Source organism: Manduca sexta, chromosome 22 (genome assembly GCF_014839805.1).
Source record: "Manduca sexta isolate Smith_Timp_Sample1 chromosome 22, JHU_Msex_v1.0, whole genome shotgun sequence".
In the NCBI taxonomy this organism is placed as follows: Eukaryota; Metazoa; Arthropoda; class Insecta; order Lepidoptera; family Sphingidae; genus Manduca; species Manduca sexta.
This window is the reverse complement of record NC_051136.1, coordinates 4,903,596-4,922,628: the sequence shown is the minus strand read 5'-3', so window position 1 is coordinate 4,922,628 and position 19,033 is coordinate 4,903,596. Positions and strand designations below refer to the sequence as shown.

The 19,033-nt window shown below is 34.4% G+C and overlaps 1 protein-coding gene across 1 annotated transcript in view; it reads right to left on the bottom strand.

The window, feature by feature from the left end:
• The window catches only part of LOC115445704 (protein kinase C-binding protein NELL2), a 46,298-nt gene that overhangs the window by 19,245 nt on the left and 8,020 nt on the right, over positions 1–19,033 (bottom strand). The window contains 1 exon segment of the mRNA XM_037441458.1: positions 3,249–3,356. Within this exon segment, the coding sequence (XP_037297355.1) occupies positions 3,249–3,356 (108 nt within the window).

The window sequence follows — 19,033 nt, the reverse complement described above, 5'->3', positions numbered from 1 at the left end:
TGTATTTTGATTATTTTTCAATTTCCATTTGCTATATTGGTTAAAGTTACAACCGATTTGTTTATTGATAAATATCTTTAGTTGTAAATTTATAAAACACGACTAATAGAAAACAATCACTTGAAAGCAGGATTAATATTTTTACCCTAAAAAACCCGCAGAGATCTCTACTGCAATGCAACGCAAAAGCCAATTTATTAAAGCTAACTGCACAATAAATCATCTGCAAAGTGCACAGCGAATATGTTTTTTAATGTATCAGACCACAATCCACTTCCCGCCCTGTCTATCAGTCCCTAACCCTTACTAGCGAACCGCGGCCGCGCGTTTCCTGAAAGCAAAAATGTCTTCATCGACTTTTATAGAGCAACCCAAGTCAAACAATAAGGAGGGGAAGTACAATAGACAGCACCCTTTGGATCCCTCATCAAGCAAGGGAGATATTCAAAAAAGGAAAAATATTTTTATTAAAAAATTAAATTCATATTCACTATTTAATTTATGCCCAACCCTAAGTCTTTCAATAATATTATATGATCATGTTTATTTTCCTTTTAATAGAGTTTATTTACATTTTATGAGTTATGGAATAATAGGTGTAGAACTAATTACAGTTTGTATCGTGTTGTTATTGAGAATGATTAGATAAAGCCCACCAGCTTGGATAGAGACTCAATTTATAACATATAAAAGATTCTAAATCGTCTTTCACGTTTCTATAATCCCAGTTGATTATAACTCTTCATTTTCCAAGTCTTTTTAATATATAAAATTTACAGATTGTCGTGTTATCTTCCACAAAATCAAAATTTAATCACAAATTGATATTTTAAATCGTATTATCCGAGTTTAAAAGACTATGCAGAACGTTGGTAGAACGTCGTTGCCAAGTTTTATCGAAATCCACTGCGATTGGATTGCCGTGATCTAATTTTAAAGTAGAACGGCGAAGGCTCAGTGAATTTTTACCTTTCAATTTTTGACAACGACATGTGCCTGTCGTATTGACGAATAAATAATGACTGAACAAGGGCGGCTTTAATTAAGATGCTTATCAACCCCATGTCGGATAACGCGTAAAGATTACAGACAGATATATTATGTTTTTAGCACCAAATTAATTCGCGAAAACATTTTTGTTCTGGGGGACTTGACTTAATTAATTTAGCATATAAGGCATACTACTTATTGAATATGAATACTTTTATTAAACGTTAATATTATATTTTTTAGTCAATATTTAAGGATACATTAACACTATTTACTTGTGTTTCTCAATTTTTTTTAATTAATTTTTTGGTATAAATGTCAGCTGAACTTAAGGAAACGAAAGATCACTCAAAATTAGTTAATAGTACCCTGCCTACATTAATATCATAAGTGAATGCTCATAACTGCATTAAAATCAAGAAGCCATTGATTCCATCGATAACTGATACGCGAAAGTGCAATATTAAAATGTAGGAGGCGCGGTTGGATCGGGCGCGAGTCGTGCGCTAATGGATGTCTGATGCCACCTGAGTGACGTGGGGTTGCCAACCCTACCAATTCTGTTTATAAAAAATGGTGAGTTTGGAAATAGAAAGACAGTCATTGAAGACAATACTCAAAGTTGAAGTTTATTTTGAGCTAGGTCTAGTTTTCTGTTTAGTTACTTTGAAAAAAATATATTTTATAGTACATATAAGGATAACATAAGCCAGTCAGACGGCCAACTATAAAACTGAAATTAAAGCTTTGTCCCATTTACGACAACGCATAAAATACTTTGTATTTTCCACAAGAGCGTATTTCCGTGTACGCTGGCAACCCTAGACGGGTGAGCCGTAGTGCCACGCCGTCGATATTGTTTGTAATCCATTAACGTGAATGCAATTACTGCGCTTTTCTCACTCCGCGTCCATTGACGGTTTATTGCGCCGTAGAAATCTATTCACTATTGAATAACGGGGGTGAGATCAAAATGCAGTGAGATATTGCGCAGATTTTTAGTAAATATCTCATAATATATAACAAACCAGTACAAGACGAACTACGTATCGACTAAAATGTAATCTTGAAACGATTTTTAACATAGTAACTATTTAAAAATCTTTAAAAATTATTATTATAGGGTTGTACTTTGCACCCGGTTATATTTTAGGCAGCTTTAGAATCTAACAGAGCATCTTGCTCACCAAAAGTGAGCTAATAAGGACTCACCAACTCGATTTGAAAGTTATTATGGGTTTTTGTCAATCATCAAAAATAGACCTTTACTATGCAGTGAGACAGTGAAAACTGATTATTATATTATTAGACAAACATAAATGTTAAATTTGGCAATGGGGTTACTAAAGCGCAGGAAAAACAAAATCTGTACGATATATCCAAGAGAAATATGCAAAACTATATTTGCATTTACAGCAGTAATGTAGCCGTCGGTAAACATGATAGGCCGCAATATTTCCTTAATGTCACGGTAATGTTTCCTGACTTCCCGTAGGAAGACAAATGTTATTTCAGTACTATTATTCTTCGTAGTCGGGTTGTATTTTGCTACGGTGATAGATTTCTGGGACAGGAGTTACATTATTTTATTATTAAGAAATATGTTTTGCTAATGATTTTTTGTCACCATTTTTAAATTGTATTAGTTTACTAAACTTTTGACATCTTAAGAATCTTTATATAGATTTTATTAAACCTGAAAATATATTGATAACTAATTAATATGCCCAAAAACTTGATTTGATTGTATTGAATATGCCATTTTAATATTTTTGACGATATTAACAGCGAAAGTTTTGAGACCCATTAGTAAGTTTGAACGCATTTGCGTGATTGTTTGCAATACACCAATTAAGGGACCCGACGATGAAAGTAATTAATCACAAAGGTGTTTGAATGCATCGTTAAAATGACACATAATTTAACTGAATTTATTAAAACAATTTACAATACAGTATTAGTTACTTTTGATTATAGTTTAGTAATATATCGTTGCTGATACATTAGAATGCCTTGTTAGAATATTAGAAAACAGATGGTGTAATTATGTCACAATCATCATTACCATCGGTTGTAGCCCCAAGCTGTATTGTTAGATATGTAATCATTATCGATCATAAAATATCCGTTGCTGAACATAGGATCTTTTAAAGATTTCCAGACAAAACTGTTAGAAGTGACCTGCCCGTGCATTAAGAAGGTAAATAGACACTAGGAATTACGAAGGTAAGTAGTGCTTAGTGGTAAATAGACAGTACCTTGTAACGTGTAGGCAGTGCGCTGCGGCTGCATGCCCGGCGACGCGGTGACGCCGACACGAGACGTGTTGTGCAGCGACAATGCGCCTAGCAGATCGAGCTCGGTGGCTGGAACAATGTACGTAATGTTAACATCTATATTAAATAATTCAGTGGGGTCTTTGCTGGGGCGAGGCCGCGGTGAGAAGGAAAAAAGCCCTTAGTTCGACACTGCGTGAGGCCTCACTGGCTGCCACTGCTTATTGTCAAATATGAAGATGGACCCGTTCTAATAACACAGTCCCAATATATATACAAAAGGTACCTTCAAATCATCTAATTTTATAAGAGATCAAAATTTACACGACACGAAAATATTTATTTGGTATATATAGAATATCATCTTTATCCGGGATGACCTAGTCATTTAAATATAACGGTCTCTTGCGTATATTTTACCTAACCGTATCCGCAAGGAAATATTCTTAAACTCTCCATTGCAATGTTGAGTATATGATATCAAAGTTCCATATTTCAAAGTCAAGACTACAATACTTTCTAAGAAAGAAAAATAATCAACTCTGCAACATTTATACAGTGGCTAAAACAAAGAATTGCTTCAGACTGCAGAGATTTATTTCCTACGAGTTCTTAATCTTCGCAGCCGTGACACCAAGACAATATAATACGAAGAAGATAAAATCAATGGTGGTGCAAACCACAGATTTGTTATGTGAGATTTTAAATGCCATCTAAGACATTTAACTAATAATAAGTTTTGATCTTGTCAATAATGATAATTATATACACTATTAAATTAAAATTAGCAGATAAGATTGACGTGTTGTTGAAGGTCTAAACATTTCTCTTTCCGCTCCTCCAAAGCTGTACATCTGTAAAAAAGCTATGGTCAATACATAGGTTCTATTTACAGAGATAGAATTTCCTATACGTACAAAATATGCTATTATTTAAGAAAGCCATAAAGTAATATTGATCGTGATCAAATCAGACCAGCAATAAACCGTACATAACGACGATAATTGTTTCTAGTAATGAATAATTTACGAGGACATAAATACGAATGCCCTACTTCCAAGCATTGGTGCTCGAAATTTTGAGAAAGGCCCCGAGCTATCGATCGCGAAGGAGCTTCACTGTTACGTAAAACTAACTTAACTGCCCCGAAGCGGTTGGCGGAGGAATAATAACCTTTATGTCAATATCAAAACGTATGATCGTAATTCACTCACCACTAACATGCTTTCAAACTGTTTAATGCTTGTAATGTTTGTGGTTCATCTATAAATTCTACACCATGACTAAAGCTATAACTTGTTTACTCTTCATTGGTAAAAAGAAATCTAAAGTCATATTATAGAATCGAAGTTTTTTGTCAAAGGCAAATATAGTGTTTTTACGAATAAAAATGTGAGTCACAGACTGAGATCACCCACAATTTTCTTTCTTATTTATCTACGACGTTTTGCTATGTGAGTCTGTATTTAATACAACAATTCATAATATCAAGAGTGGAATAGATAATAAATTTTCCACTAGACAACTTTTTACGTTATTTATCACATTCAGAACCTAAATAACAAGACGTGAATGAAATAGAGATTTGTACGATCAACTTATACGAAAAAGCATAAACAGATTATACGGAAAGTAGAAAATACATGTAAAACATAAATGCATCGAGGAAAGCCGAGAGGATTTCACGAAGAGAAAATTCCCACGGCCACGTGATACGCTAAGCACCATCCATCAAGAGTAACCCGGTCACGTAGCGCTACAGCGAACTGTACGGGCCGCGTAGCACCGTCCGGCGTAGTCTATAACTAGGCTACGAGACAATACTATGTATTCCGCTACGTTACATAAATGGAACGAGTTACATTCTAAAAGGAATAAAAGTTATTGTTGTCTGAAATTTTTATTACAAATGTAAATCTTTTTCATGTTACAATTTGTTTTATAACTGTTGCTGTTATCGCGTCAAATTAGTGGTTAGATTGTCACTGTAAAGTGCTATATAACATTTTAAATATACATTATACAGCTACCATTTGTTATTCTGACTGCGGTGGAAATGACTAATGGATTTTGAGGATATGGAATATATTGCAGTACAAACTCTACAGCTCATATTGCAGCGCATCACGCTATGCTATCGAAAAACATACTTCGTCTATCTTATAATCTTTTTTAATCAAATTTGAAAACAAGTATTAAGAAGCTTATATCTTTAACTCCAACTTTTCATCATAAAATTTTTTTACTGTAATAAAGATAATAAAACACATAATAATAAAAAAAAAAAAATTAAAATGATAGATGATATCACGTATTCGTTTAGTTTTATCTTGTTACAAATGTTCCCCACACCACTCAGAGCTCTTAACGTCTACTTCAATTAAAAGCGACTCAGATTCTGTCAAAAGCCCTTGCCTTCGCAGAACAAGCTGCAATTTATGACGCCTATGACACAGCTTATATAGGGTTACCACCACAAATATATTTTTGGTCTCTTATTTTCGCAAGATACGGATCGGTGACGCAATCTCATCCTCCCAGAGAAGATTTTATTGCGAGAATAAACAACAAAGTAACGGTTAGGTTTTGTTAAAATGTTAGAATCTAGTGTTTAGTAGGTAATATTGTTACCTAAAAAAAGTTATGTTTAACTTTTAAATGACAAATCATGTAAGGAGCTCTACACGCGCACGGTTCAAGAGAAGAAGGTAATTAAATCAAGTAACCTTCTAGATTCGATAAAACAATTTTATAGACTGATCGATGAGCGTAGCCGAACGAGGCAAGTTATCGGTTGATAGCCCTACATAGGAGGCTGTAGGCGCCGCGGCGACGCCATGTCTGCCGCCCCCGGCAGCGTCAAATAAAACGAGATGTTCCAGATTGCCTCGTAAACTGTCAGTTGTCACTGTCCCCGGGCTGCACTCGACAGTTCCACGTTTTTCACTTCCGAGTATTTGACAGTTGCATTCGTTTCGGGTTTGTATTCCTTTGATATTTCCTCAACTTTGTAAGAAATGTTATTGGAATATTTTTTTGCTGGTTTACATGACTCATAGTTGACGTACGTGCGGAATATTGGATATTTTAAGAAATTCTGTTCTGGTACAATTAAAAAATAACTTATAAAACAAGTTTATTCGTCGCTTACGCATAAAAATAGACGATAAACGACAAAATCATTTTATATGAAATATTTCGTGAACGAAACAAACCGTATTCATATTCGCCCTATAAATATATTCAGTACACGCTTAATGGATTAGTAATAATTATCACTGCGAAGGTGATATGAGGGTGCCACCCTTATGTTAATAATCTACGGAAACTACAATAATCTGCAGAACAGATAACACTTGAGAACGAGTGTACCGATGTATGAAAATATTATGTGTCTTATAAGTGATATATTAACTATGCTGGCAATTTTTATATATGCAATAAATAAGAAGCAGGATACAGAATGCTGTCGTTCATGATATTTGCATAGAGTAGCGCGTAAGCAGCCCGACTGGCTACTTATCATGATTTTGTTAGAATAAGCTTTTATGTCGATAAGGGATATTAATTTATTGAAAATAACTTGCTACTTTTAATATCTTTCCTTGAGGGGAGTGACAGTTTTTCTAAATGTTTATAAATAAAACATAAAATCAAACACGCAAGCCCTATAAAGCCATAAATGACACCCATACCTTCCACTATAATGAATACAAAAGGGAATAATAACCTCAGTTTTTACACCTCATTAACTTATTATTACTTATTTCGGAATAAATTAATTATATTCTAGTCTTATCACAAAGTCGAGGAAATGTCCTCTATTAAACGCGTAAGAAGTTTCCACATAAACTGGCCATATTACGTATGAGTAACGTCCACTGAAACGGCTATAAGAAAGGTCCCTATCGGGTTATTATACTATTAAGTGTGATATCACAGTAACAGACTGAAGGCAGTAAAACATCCACGTGATCGTAAACACTTCTACAGGCGCTATCGGCGTTAATAAAAGATCTGATACTACCCACGATACTGCACTACCCCGCCGCTACATATTAAGCCAAAAGGATTTACTGCTATAATAGAAGCAGGTAGTCGTAATAAAAGCTTTAAAAAAAAGTTTATGAGAGAAAGGAATTGCATTTCTGTGCACTCCATGCGCTTTATGAGCAAGTAACAGCAAAGTGCATTAGCGATCGCAACGTAAAAATTTATTGATTAAACTTTTTATGTGTTCGTAAAGTAATTTGTAAATCTAATGATTTATGCGGGCTTAACGTCACCCAAAGCGGAACTTTGTAAGGACCCTATAACCGACAAAAACGTCAACGCCTAAAGGATTTATTAAACGAAACTAATTACAGGGGCAATTTATCATGCGTTCAGGAGCCGGGATATTTGCGATACATTAGCGTTTTGAGTATCCTTAAGGCGAGAGATTAACTATGCGGAACAATTTCGGTTCACCGACACGTCAAATGTACAAGCAATTAATTAACGAAATTTTATAACGTACCCTTCGGCGGCTTTACGTGGAAGCGTTCGCAGACATCAATTACATTTTCATTCATTGGATAAAGTGCTTTATTGTTGGACATCAAGATACATTTTGTATAATAAGTGCATGCAAATTGTAACTCTAATCAAGTACTATAACAAGAGAATGTCAATTGCGGTAACAGCTTTTTTTAACACCATGCTACTTATAATTTGCATGATAAAATACTCTATGATTTTAACACAACTTCACACATTGTTCACTATAATTATCTTATAAATTCGCTGTGGATATACTAATATGTTATTTTTGATGTTTAAATTACTTTTATGTACTAAAATTAGACCTCACACTTGTAGATATACCAATTTATGTAATTTGTAATAGAAAATAGCTTCCCCGTATTGGATGATAAGCCGCTGAAAGACCATGAACTGGCAGCCTTCAGTCTATGTATAGAATAATAATCATTAATGGTATCGCCTTGAATTTACTATACAAAATGCCTTGTATTTGTAAGTCGGTTTTATTTGATTGCGCTTTAAGTTATTGTAGATTTTTTATACGTACCTACAATCCACATAATTGTAAATATGTGAAGAAATTATTTGTTTGTATGCCCTAATCACTGGGACTTTAACGATCTTTGATTCTCTAGAATTCCAATAATAAGAAGCACTATCGACGACGAATTTTATCCTATACTAGAACCGTAAAAAAGAAAAAAGAATATTATCTAACATCTAGGAGTAACACAAGAGTGCTATTAACTCAGCTAACTTTGTCTTTCTGTCGATACATGGAAAGTGCTTTAGTGAAAAATCAATGAAAATGTGAAAAATACATATATACCATGTGTATAAATTATTTACATTGATTGATATCTAATGTATTCATACGCATACCTATATAATGTATTTATATTAGGGTTATAAGATATGTTTTATGTGCTTGATTTTAATAAGTACGGGAACTACTTTATCACATCTAAATCCAAAAATATTTTCGGTATAAAAAGGAGGAGCCCGCGGTTTCAAAGCCGACTCACTAACACCAACATTGTGTCAATTAAAAAACACAAAATACAAGTGTTTACTCATCCATTCTGAACAGCTAACGCGGTGTGAAATATCTTATTACGCGGCTACTCGATCGGAATCCGACTTGATGTCGGGTTAATAACAATTAATTGAAGTCCCATGTAACGTGAGACACGTGGTCAGCGCGAAACCTGTCGTGGTAGCCATCAAATTGACCATATGCGCGTAATGACGCCACTTTAGTATCAAATAAGGGGTCGTGTCGATGATTCCACGGAACTGGAGTAAGCTTATAAAGTTTAACGTTCACGTAATATTGATATGTAGTTTAACTTGTTTACGTAATGTTAGTTTTGAAGAATTAAAAATTACGAATTGTAATTAGGTAAATTTTATAATTAAATTAGGATGTTAATTGACTCTTTTTTAGTGGTAAAAACGGTTAATACTGAAAATTAGTCTAAGCGAGCTGAGATAGTGTCAGTTCAATCGCTGTCTACTCTTTAAGGTTTACTTATATCTACATATATTTTTAAATGCAGCGAATTTTACCTAGCTAAACTCATAAAATAAGGTTATGGAGAGTTCATTATATGACCAGTCAGATCAGAATCATGACTTACTAGAGTTCACTTTACACCTCTCTTTAAAATATAACGTCTCTTTTACCTCTCTCCCCCAAAAGGAATAAATCTATTTAAAAACCGGTGGTTTAACAAAATTAAATGAATTTCGAAGGGATAAAAATACTATAATGAAAATAGAAAGTTTAAAATTAATTTAAGACCATAATGTTAATCAATAAAATACTTGTACTAATATTAAAAAAACATGGTAAACATTATCAAAATAAATTTGAAATAGATGCAATTTACACGAGTCATCCACTATAACAAAATAAGCCTAAATTACGTCACTTTGAGCGGAACATTAAAAAAACCATTGGAAGGGTGACAAAGGCCCGGTGACATATGCAAGGCGCGCGTGCCGACGTCTGCGCCACGCGTTGTTTTTTTTTCAAGCTCATACTTAACGGACTTCCTTGTCAACTACATTTTTAATCTCATGCTACTTAAGTCGGATTTTGATAGATTTTATACACAAGAATTTTACACGGCCATCTTGTTATTTTTCTGTAACGTTTTTGACGTCGTATGTATTCCATCATGAATTTTTCTCAATAATTTGTAAGTTCTGTTTAAGAAACTATGAGTGACTTGTGTTCTATAAAATTAAATAGTATAATTGAGTGATGACAGATCCTGCAAAATGTAGAAGCATACAAACAGATACGTAGTATTTAAATCACGCGCTTGTCATATGGCGTGATATGGCACGATGGGATCTTATTATCATGTGCTGATAAACATCACGCCTCCAGCACAATCACCGAAACCAATATTATGCTAATAAAGAGATAAACTTTGTTTGATTAATCTATAAAATTTGATTATTTTGTACTATGATACCAACAGCCCCCCGTATGCGTACGAATTACAATATTTATATAAAAAAAAATTCATCAACATCATAATCATTAGCCTATATCTTTGTCCACTGCTGGACAAGCGCTTCCTCCAATATGCGCCATTTTACCCTAAATTCGACCGGTCACATCCAGTTATAGCAAACAAATAAAATTCTATATCAGTTTAGCATTTTTATTTAGACAAAAGCGCTAATTGTGTAAATATATTTTGATGATTATTTTGACGTGCACGTATCGCAAAGTTACGAACAATTCACCGATAGCAACGATTCTCCATTTATAAATAAGCAATAGTTTAACACCTGACACTATAAATAAAATTTTAAAGTTAAATATTATGGGATGAGAGCAGCTTCATTTTCTGTGGAGTATATTTCAACGGGCACATAACTGGATCTATCGCGAAATAGGAATGTAAATTTACTGACGAAAATAATATTCAAGAGAAAAAACGAAGAAGAAACTGTATGTAAATTCACTGGATTTAAAATTACAATAAGACGAAATGGATTTGTTTTAAGCTAATTTGACGTTATGCATGCGGGATTTGGGAATACGGCGGCGGGTAACAAGGCGCCGGCGGTGGCGCATGGTAGGGTGGCCAGGAATCGAACCGGTGTACCGACAGGTGGTGGACACGCGCCGGTGAGCGCCCCCGTCGCGTGTCGCGCAGTGGCTTACCGAACCTAGCCGTCTGGTATACGGTTACCAAAACTTACGTGTAATATGTCGGTTCTTAATAAACCTTGAGATAAGTTTTACTAACACCCTATGTATAAAAGTGATTGTAAACTACCATTGAGATTAAACATCAGCGTTCTTATTTAGTCGTTACTAGCTCTCTACTTCCAGCTCCACCTGCGTAAAATTCCCTTGTATAAACCCCTCAAATTCCCAATACACCATGCCGTGACGCAGAACGCGAACGACGCGGCGTCGTGTACCTACTTTGAGATTTCTAACTAAATTAATTATATATGTTTCAATTCCATTCGATATTGTTGAAATAAACCTTATATGCTTGCTTCATATTTTTCAATAGCTAGATTTTGAATTCATAAGTGGCTTTTAAGCGATTCGCCAACGAATCTTCAATAAATCGTAATTTTTTAACATTAAGTATTTTGTTTATTCCTCAAGTCTACTGTTTTTATGAAAAAATAGTTACTGTGCAGATACAGAAGGTCTATCATTGTATTATATATTCGTATAGATATTGATTTAATTGTGCTTGGCAACAGATTATTCTAGAGCTCCCCATAGTTATTTTCTCGTTACTTTTGTTATTTCAGTATAAGTTGTTACTGCGAAGTCACTGCACGGGAAGTAACAACCCTAGTGCAGCGTAAATAATCGCCTGCTGCATATTGCATGAACGCATTACGTATGCTTTTGAAAATCTCTACTGCAGGTGCCCCTCCGTGTGGAGAAATAACGCGAACATTGAAAATCTAGTTCGTTTATATTCTACGATTCAATAATTCCAAAGACTTGAATTTACATTATGTTAAGTATATGTGTTGTTAGTCCTTTAGAATCCTACTGAACACAATACATTTAATATAATTACTACTTATAAGCATTTTATTCAGTCATCTGAAAAAAAAATGGCATAAACACTGAACTATGATTACTAATTTATTATTATCATATTAATCTATAGTTTAATTTTCTGGCATAATAAAAAATATAGGGTTACACACATAAATAAAACAAATTATTAAAAAAATATGATTAATTTTGTGTAATCTTTTAGATATATAAATTTAATGTAATGATTATAAATCAGTGTATGTAATTTATAAGTTATTTTCGCTTTGTATGACTACATTGTAGATTTATCGTAGATTCTACGTATGTAGTAACGTTATCCCGTGCAACAGTTATCTATGACGGCATTTCTAACCCATTTGAATTTCTGATATCAGTCGTCCTTCGCATACCCTCTGCGACTGAGCTACTGCTTGCAGACAACATCCGGTGGATTAGAATATATATCGGATCCGAAAATTACCACATTATACAGTACCACACACTTCTCAAGCGTTGTGATAAAACTTTGTATAGATACGAATATAATGTTAGAAAATCCTAAAAACATGTTGATTCAATTTTTAAATTATCCACAAAAACTTTACTCAAAACAGATTTTACCTATCTGGTGTGCGATATTGCTTACATAACTAAAGTAATTTGTTTCAGTTATTTGCATTTACTTAAAAAAACCCTCTCTCGATAAAGACACAAAAAAATCACGTTCACTCCTACGCTAAAAACGTCAATATGCCACAGTTTTAACGTGTATTAGATTAAGGTTTAATAAGTAAAACGGAAATACTTCACATGTTACATAGATAAAATAATATTATTTTGTAGTAATTCGACTGTCGAATTAAATATATTTATAACACGCTTTAAAAGAGATAATTTTTTTCAAGTATTAATATATAGTTATAGTATAATATAACACTGTTTTAACTAACTACAAAATAACATGTACACAAGTAATGTATAAACACGATTCGCGTTATCACGGCATGGTTTGCATAGCGTTAACACATAATCCTTTATTTTCAGATTAACCTTCGACAAGGCGACTGGGAGTGTCTTTGACATTTTGAACTTGACAGTGGGCCAGGCCGACAGTGCCGCTAATCCTGAGCAAACACCCCGGAGATAACGGCTATCGGACCACGTGTGCCACATTGTGGGTACACAGGTTTATAACACATTTCCTACGTACAGTGTCAGATGCGTTCATTCAATACATTTTGTTAGAACTACGTGTGGTTTAGGCCATGTTTGCAGTAGCGTAGAATTCACCGCTACACGCTTAAGGTTATAGCTTAAGGTCCATTTTTCATATTAATTATTTTTACGTTTTTCTTTCAACTGCGAGAACTAATCACTAACTAGACGTGAATTTAAATTCTTTACTTGTCAATACTTGTTTAGTTACCCAGATTAAAGGTGAAACAAAATGTATGAAAAATGGACCTTAAGCTATAACCTTAAAGATACTCTGTTTTGAATATTAGTAATGTAAACTGTTTTAGATTTAATCTTTTTAGTTTAATTAAAAGCTAGAAGAAATGAAAAAAATACTGCAGCACTGAAATTTATGATTCATTTTACATTTTCTAATATGGTTTCAAAAACACATTTCATCATCGATGAAGATTTATAAATTTTCTTTTATTTTACTAAAATATAATCGACATAATTGAAATGCTATAAAATTTTTCATGATTCGTTAACTTTTAAATACGAGTCGCTTTGCTACAAATTTCTAGTTTGACAACCAAATCCACTAGCTGTGAATTTTTGTAGCGTGCTGACTTCTGACATTTTTTTATAAATTGTTATCATAAAACTTAATATACCTGACTTACTGCAATCATTATTTCAAATCTGCAGAAATATTATCAATTTCTTACTGATTAAAAAACCATGTTTCGTGTAGCATAGGAGAACGCACGAGTAAAATATGTAACGCCTAAGAAACGTGTAACATTTGAATCACGTTAACAAGAAAATCGCTATGTGATACAATTTTCCCCATCAAATGATTATATTTAAATAAATTTAAAGACCCCAGAGCGCGAATTAAATCGTGAGACGGGACTAATAATGCGGACGATTTATTAGCCGTCAAATAAAATCATACGATATTACTCACAGACCGGCATACAGAGTGCAACGGGTAATGTCTCCGAGGGGTGGCAACCTGTCGTGTCGGCACCGGCAACCCCCGGTCGAACCCTACATGTGGGAAAAGCGAATTCATTCGAACCCTCGCGATGGACAATCAGCCCGACTCGTCGCGACGGCCCATCTACGTGTTATAAATTAATTTGGCTTATTTTCCTTAATTAACAAAGTGCAGGATTATACGTCCCACTGCGTCACGTGGCATATGCCTATCAAAGGCTATAACATTAAAGATTCCCTAAAAAACATATACGTATACCGTGACTGTTTCATAGTGTAAATGAACGTAACATCAACCTCAGAATACATAATATAATATTTATCTAACCTATTTTTTCCTTGTCCCTGGCGCCTACATTTTGTCTAGTTCATTTTCTCCCTACCCCTACCACAAGTCAAAGCTTGTAAGTAGTTGGCTCGTATTACCATAAAAATAATTTAAAACAGACACCCTCTTGAATGCTCGAGGGCCAAAAGTTTATCTTTGCAAATTGTTATTGCGATCTATCGGATCAAACGAGTGTGATAATTTAAGTGCATTCGTATGTTTAATCTTTTAGTCCCAAGGGGATGAATGAACTGGTGACATGACACTGCATTATACGTCGACGGTAAAAGTCGCGTGTGGAAAGTATTGCTTAGTTTAGATAGAATTTTTCATTATTGTGATAAACTTGAAATATTTGAGATTTCGATTTCTTATTAAAATATGTTATAAATAGTTGTATAAAGACTCGTATACTGTAATAAAATATTCGAATACTTGTTTGAAGGACAGAAATTTTTATCCCACATGAAATGCGTACGTAAACATTTTGCCTCATTATTAATATATTCCTATTTACCTACACTGAATATCTTTGGAATTCCACGTGGGAATTCGTGTGATTCCTACACGGAAACATAGTTTCGTATTTTTTGTCGCAGTGACCTTATAGGACACAGAAATGCCTACACGGATTTTACGCTGTGATGTTTATACATGAACTTGCAAAATAGATTTTAAGCATTTCTATGTAGAGTAATATACTGCCCCTGGATATGTACTTATAAAATAATAAAATTTTTATTCATAGCAGCGACTGCAGCAACACAAACTCAAAACGGAAAGTAGACAGATAAAAAAAATAACGGTCTCCATAACTATGGTTCTAGGAATAATATCAACTATTTGCTTGCATATGCCGGACGAATAAGTGACATCATCGACCGGTTAAAACCTAATAGGTGATATAATCTAGACACTAGACTATAGAAAACGGGGAAAGCAGCCTTGAACCCTCTCGGGAACTCATTTTGTTTAATGGACGCGCGTTGATAGCCTTTTCAATATTGTTCGACGCTACTCAAACGTTATGGTATTATGTTTTGAGTAGAAGATATTTTCTATAACTTGTAGATTAAGTTAATGGGAGTTTTATGAGAAAATCTATGCGAAATTTTACTTGATAAGGATTATAATAACTTTAGCAACTTCTAAATACACCAGATAAAAATCGATAATCAATATATACTATCAAAATAAACAAGCAATCGTTGATTTCGATGCTAAAAACGCATTAAATTACTGTAACCAAGCGTGCAAACTCCCTAATTAGTAAAATATGTTGTTAATATCGTTATGTCCACCATAAAAATATAACAAGCAGTAATGCAAAAATATACAATGGTCACATTATATTCGGTTCAAAGGCGTAAAAAGCGCTTTGTAAAAATTACAAGGTGGTCTAGAAACGAGGCGTGTGTGAAGACGACCTAATTGCGGTGGTGTACATAATTCATACGGCCGTATACCGCGCGTACACGCTCGTATGACCGCCTAAGGTGCTCGAGGATCAATACAGTATTTTTTGGCCACCACGTGGTGCTGTTGCTAGGCAACCGATGAGACTGTATGTAAACTAACGTGATTTTACAGCGCTCATACAAAAACGAACTGTCCACTAAAGTGCTATCTTACTTTTTACTTGAATTACCTGCTGATTTAGTTACCATCGTATCCATACTTATAAAATATTTTTAACCCTTAAAAGAATTGAAGAACTTTAGCATCAGTAAGATGGCTTCTTAATGCGATAGGGAAAATAATAGTCTCTATTTGACTTATAACTGCAGACTGCGGCCAGCAGACCGCGTCTTAACTTTTTCTGATAGTTTAAATTCTTCAGAGCGGCTTCAAGTTTGCCGGAGTATCCTTGAATTGAGGTCAAACTAGATTTAGTGGAAGCGCCGCATTGCGCTTAATGCGACACCTGCAACCTCCCGAACGGTTATCTGGCGTCGATCTCACTTTATGTACGTCAGCAAACGATTTACAATTTTTTATTTGATTCCATAGCCCGATTATTAACTATGTGTTGCTTGCGTCTTTGACCGTGTGCCTTTATTGCTACAAAAACCTGTTAAATACTGTACGCTGACGTACAGTATTTTTCAGTATTTCAATGTACCAAAGCCATTCTCTTTTCAATGTTCATGATAATATAGTCGGTCAAACGTATAAAATTGAGCTACTGAACAGCTGATGTAATAAATCTTATATGTCGAAAGAGTAGTAGCAATAAGCAAGCCGTCATAATAGTAGTAATAACGGATGGATATGACTGCCACGGTGGCGTAGTTGTAATGCGTACGCGATACGAGTACGCCTACCGCGCTGACGTATTGAGTTCGAATCTTGGGTCGGACTAAAAAAATATTTGTCATCGTCATTTATTTAAAAAAAACGATTATTTCTCATGGGAGCAAATTACTGATATAAAAAGTAGCCTGTGTTAATAAGAATATGGTCTATCTGTATGGCAAATTTCATCCAAATCCGTTCAGTTGTATTAGCGTTTACCTTTTACAAACACACAATCATCCAAAGATTTTCAGATAGAAGTAATATTTTCGTTTATATTATGGGCTCTATGTTTCCCGCAGCTTCGCCTGTTAGAGAGACTATTCCTGGATAAGAAGTAACCTATATATTATAATTTTATCCGGGACATGCTTTAAATGTGTACCTTTCATCAAAATCCAGTTGTTTCTACTTTGACTTCTAACAAATCTAAACATCAGTGAGATAGTGTAGCTATGCATTTACGTACACAGAATCCATAATGAAACTTTCATTTCTAAGATGCAAATTCCTTTAAAGTAATTATGTCCTAGGGGAGCTAGAAAATTTTTTTAATCGTTCCAGTTAGCCTTACCATACGTAATGTACTCGCATATGACTTTAAGCCAGTAATAGAAGACAGCTGGCATAGGACAGGAACAGCTGGATGACTCTCGTTCCGGAGGCCAAGGGCCACTTTCGCTAGGTCAGCGGAGTATAATTACTTGCATATATAAGAGAGTGAAACGATGCCATATTAGCCCATAATTATTCATGTATAAAATTTACACGAAGAAGCCGATCAATAGAAAGAGTTATGCAAGTCGTAAACGTTGCATTCAGTAGCATCATAACTAATATTAACAGTCTCTGAAAGACGCGAAATACAGTTTATTAGAGAAATAAATCATCCCATTATGTGACTATAATACCACCTCACTTTAGCACACAGTAGGTATCCACAGCAGCACTATAATACCTATGTATTATATTACTGTTCTGTGTTTATCACGAACATTGTAAAAGCTTCAAGAAAAGAATATTGCAGCGTCTCAAACGAGAAGTTACGTCATCAAGAAATACATTTTTAAGTTTCAAGACGTTGTTTTTAATAATGTAAATTATTGACGGCTATTACCAAGGTTCGTAGGACACCTTGCACTATATATTGCGTCATCAAATAAATGTTTTAATGTAAAATATCGGCTTCGTAGTCGCTGTCGTTTCATGGTAATAGAAGGGAAAACGCCATGATGCATTATGTATGGACAGGTTCGCTAAACCAATCAGTGTCAATGCCAAAGCGATGAATAAATATCACCTGCCTTTCCTGAATTTATTCATTTTGTACAGATTTTCATATGCGATGTAAAGATTGATTTATATTCGTCTAAGAAGTTCTTAGGTATACACGTGGGTGTATACGTGTTAGGAAATATAAGTTAGAATAATGTCTTATTCCGACATATTTCTTACAGCTCTGTTAAAGGAATATCAAATAGATATTACGCGAGAAAATTAGTTTTACATTCCAACTTGGGGTGACTAGACCGACTTCAGGCATGAGTTTTGCAGCACCAACATAATTTTGTACGTGCTTCTGTTAAAATGTAGCCGTGGGCCAACAAACCATAAAATAAATAATTAAACAATTTGATAAATATATATATGAAAATAGTCTATAAGTAGGAGTAATGTGTAATTGTATATTACAAAGCATAATAATTATTTTCTACATAAAATTCAGGCAATAAAAAACCTTACGCACGTAAAACTCTCCATAAAAAGACGAGCTATTTTCAGTTACGCCCAAAGCCCCTCCTTGACAAATATTTAATTTTTGTATTGATTGATGGCAGACGATTATAGGCTGAAGTTTCAGTTGCGTGACCCACATAACCGGAGCGTGTCCATTGTAAGTTTTACCGTGAGAAATACCATAAAAACGCCATAGAATTCAGCTACGATAAAGTAAACGGGGACTGTTGCCTAAACTTTGTCAAATATTCATTTGCATCAAACTAGTTGCGTAACAAGTTTTCGTGCACACGAACTTTACTTAGGTATAACTTGTGAATAATTTAGTGTTGGTAGCTGGAGTCACCCCGCATGTACTTGACGTGTGCTGCATATTTCAAGGCGCTGTAATGAACATTATGTGAATATTTTATGCTCTACTACCAATTAGGGGAGCAGACATTATTATCTTTGAATAGTTACTTTAAAAAATCACAATGTTTACCTTTAAAGTTTTAGGAAGATACTAAACTCCTCGATTCATATTTTTTTCACATCGGGGTGGGATAAGGGCATGTCCAAGAAGAAGCTATAAAAAATATTTAACAGCCAGTTCAATAACAAAGAAGGCCCTAGCACCGACACCGTGAGTAAGCTAAAAATCTAGGCCGGCGATAAACAGATGAT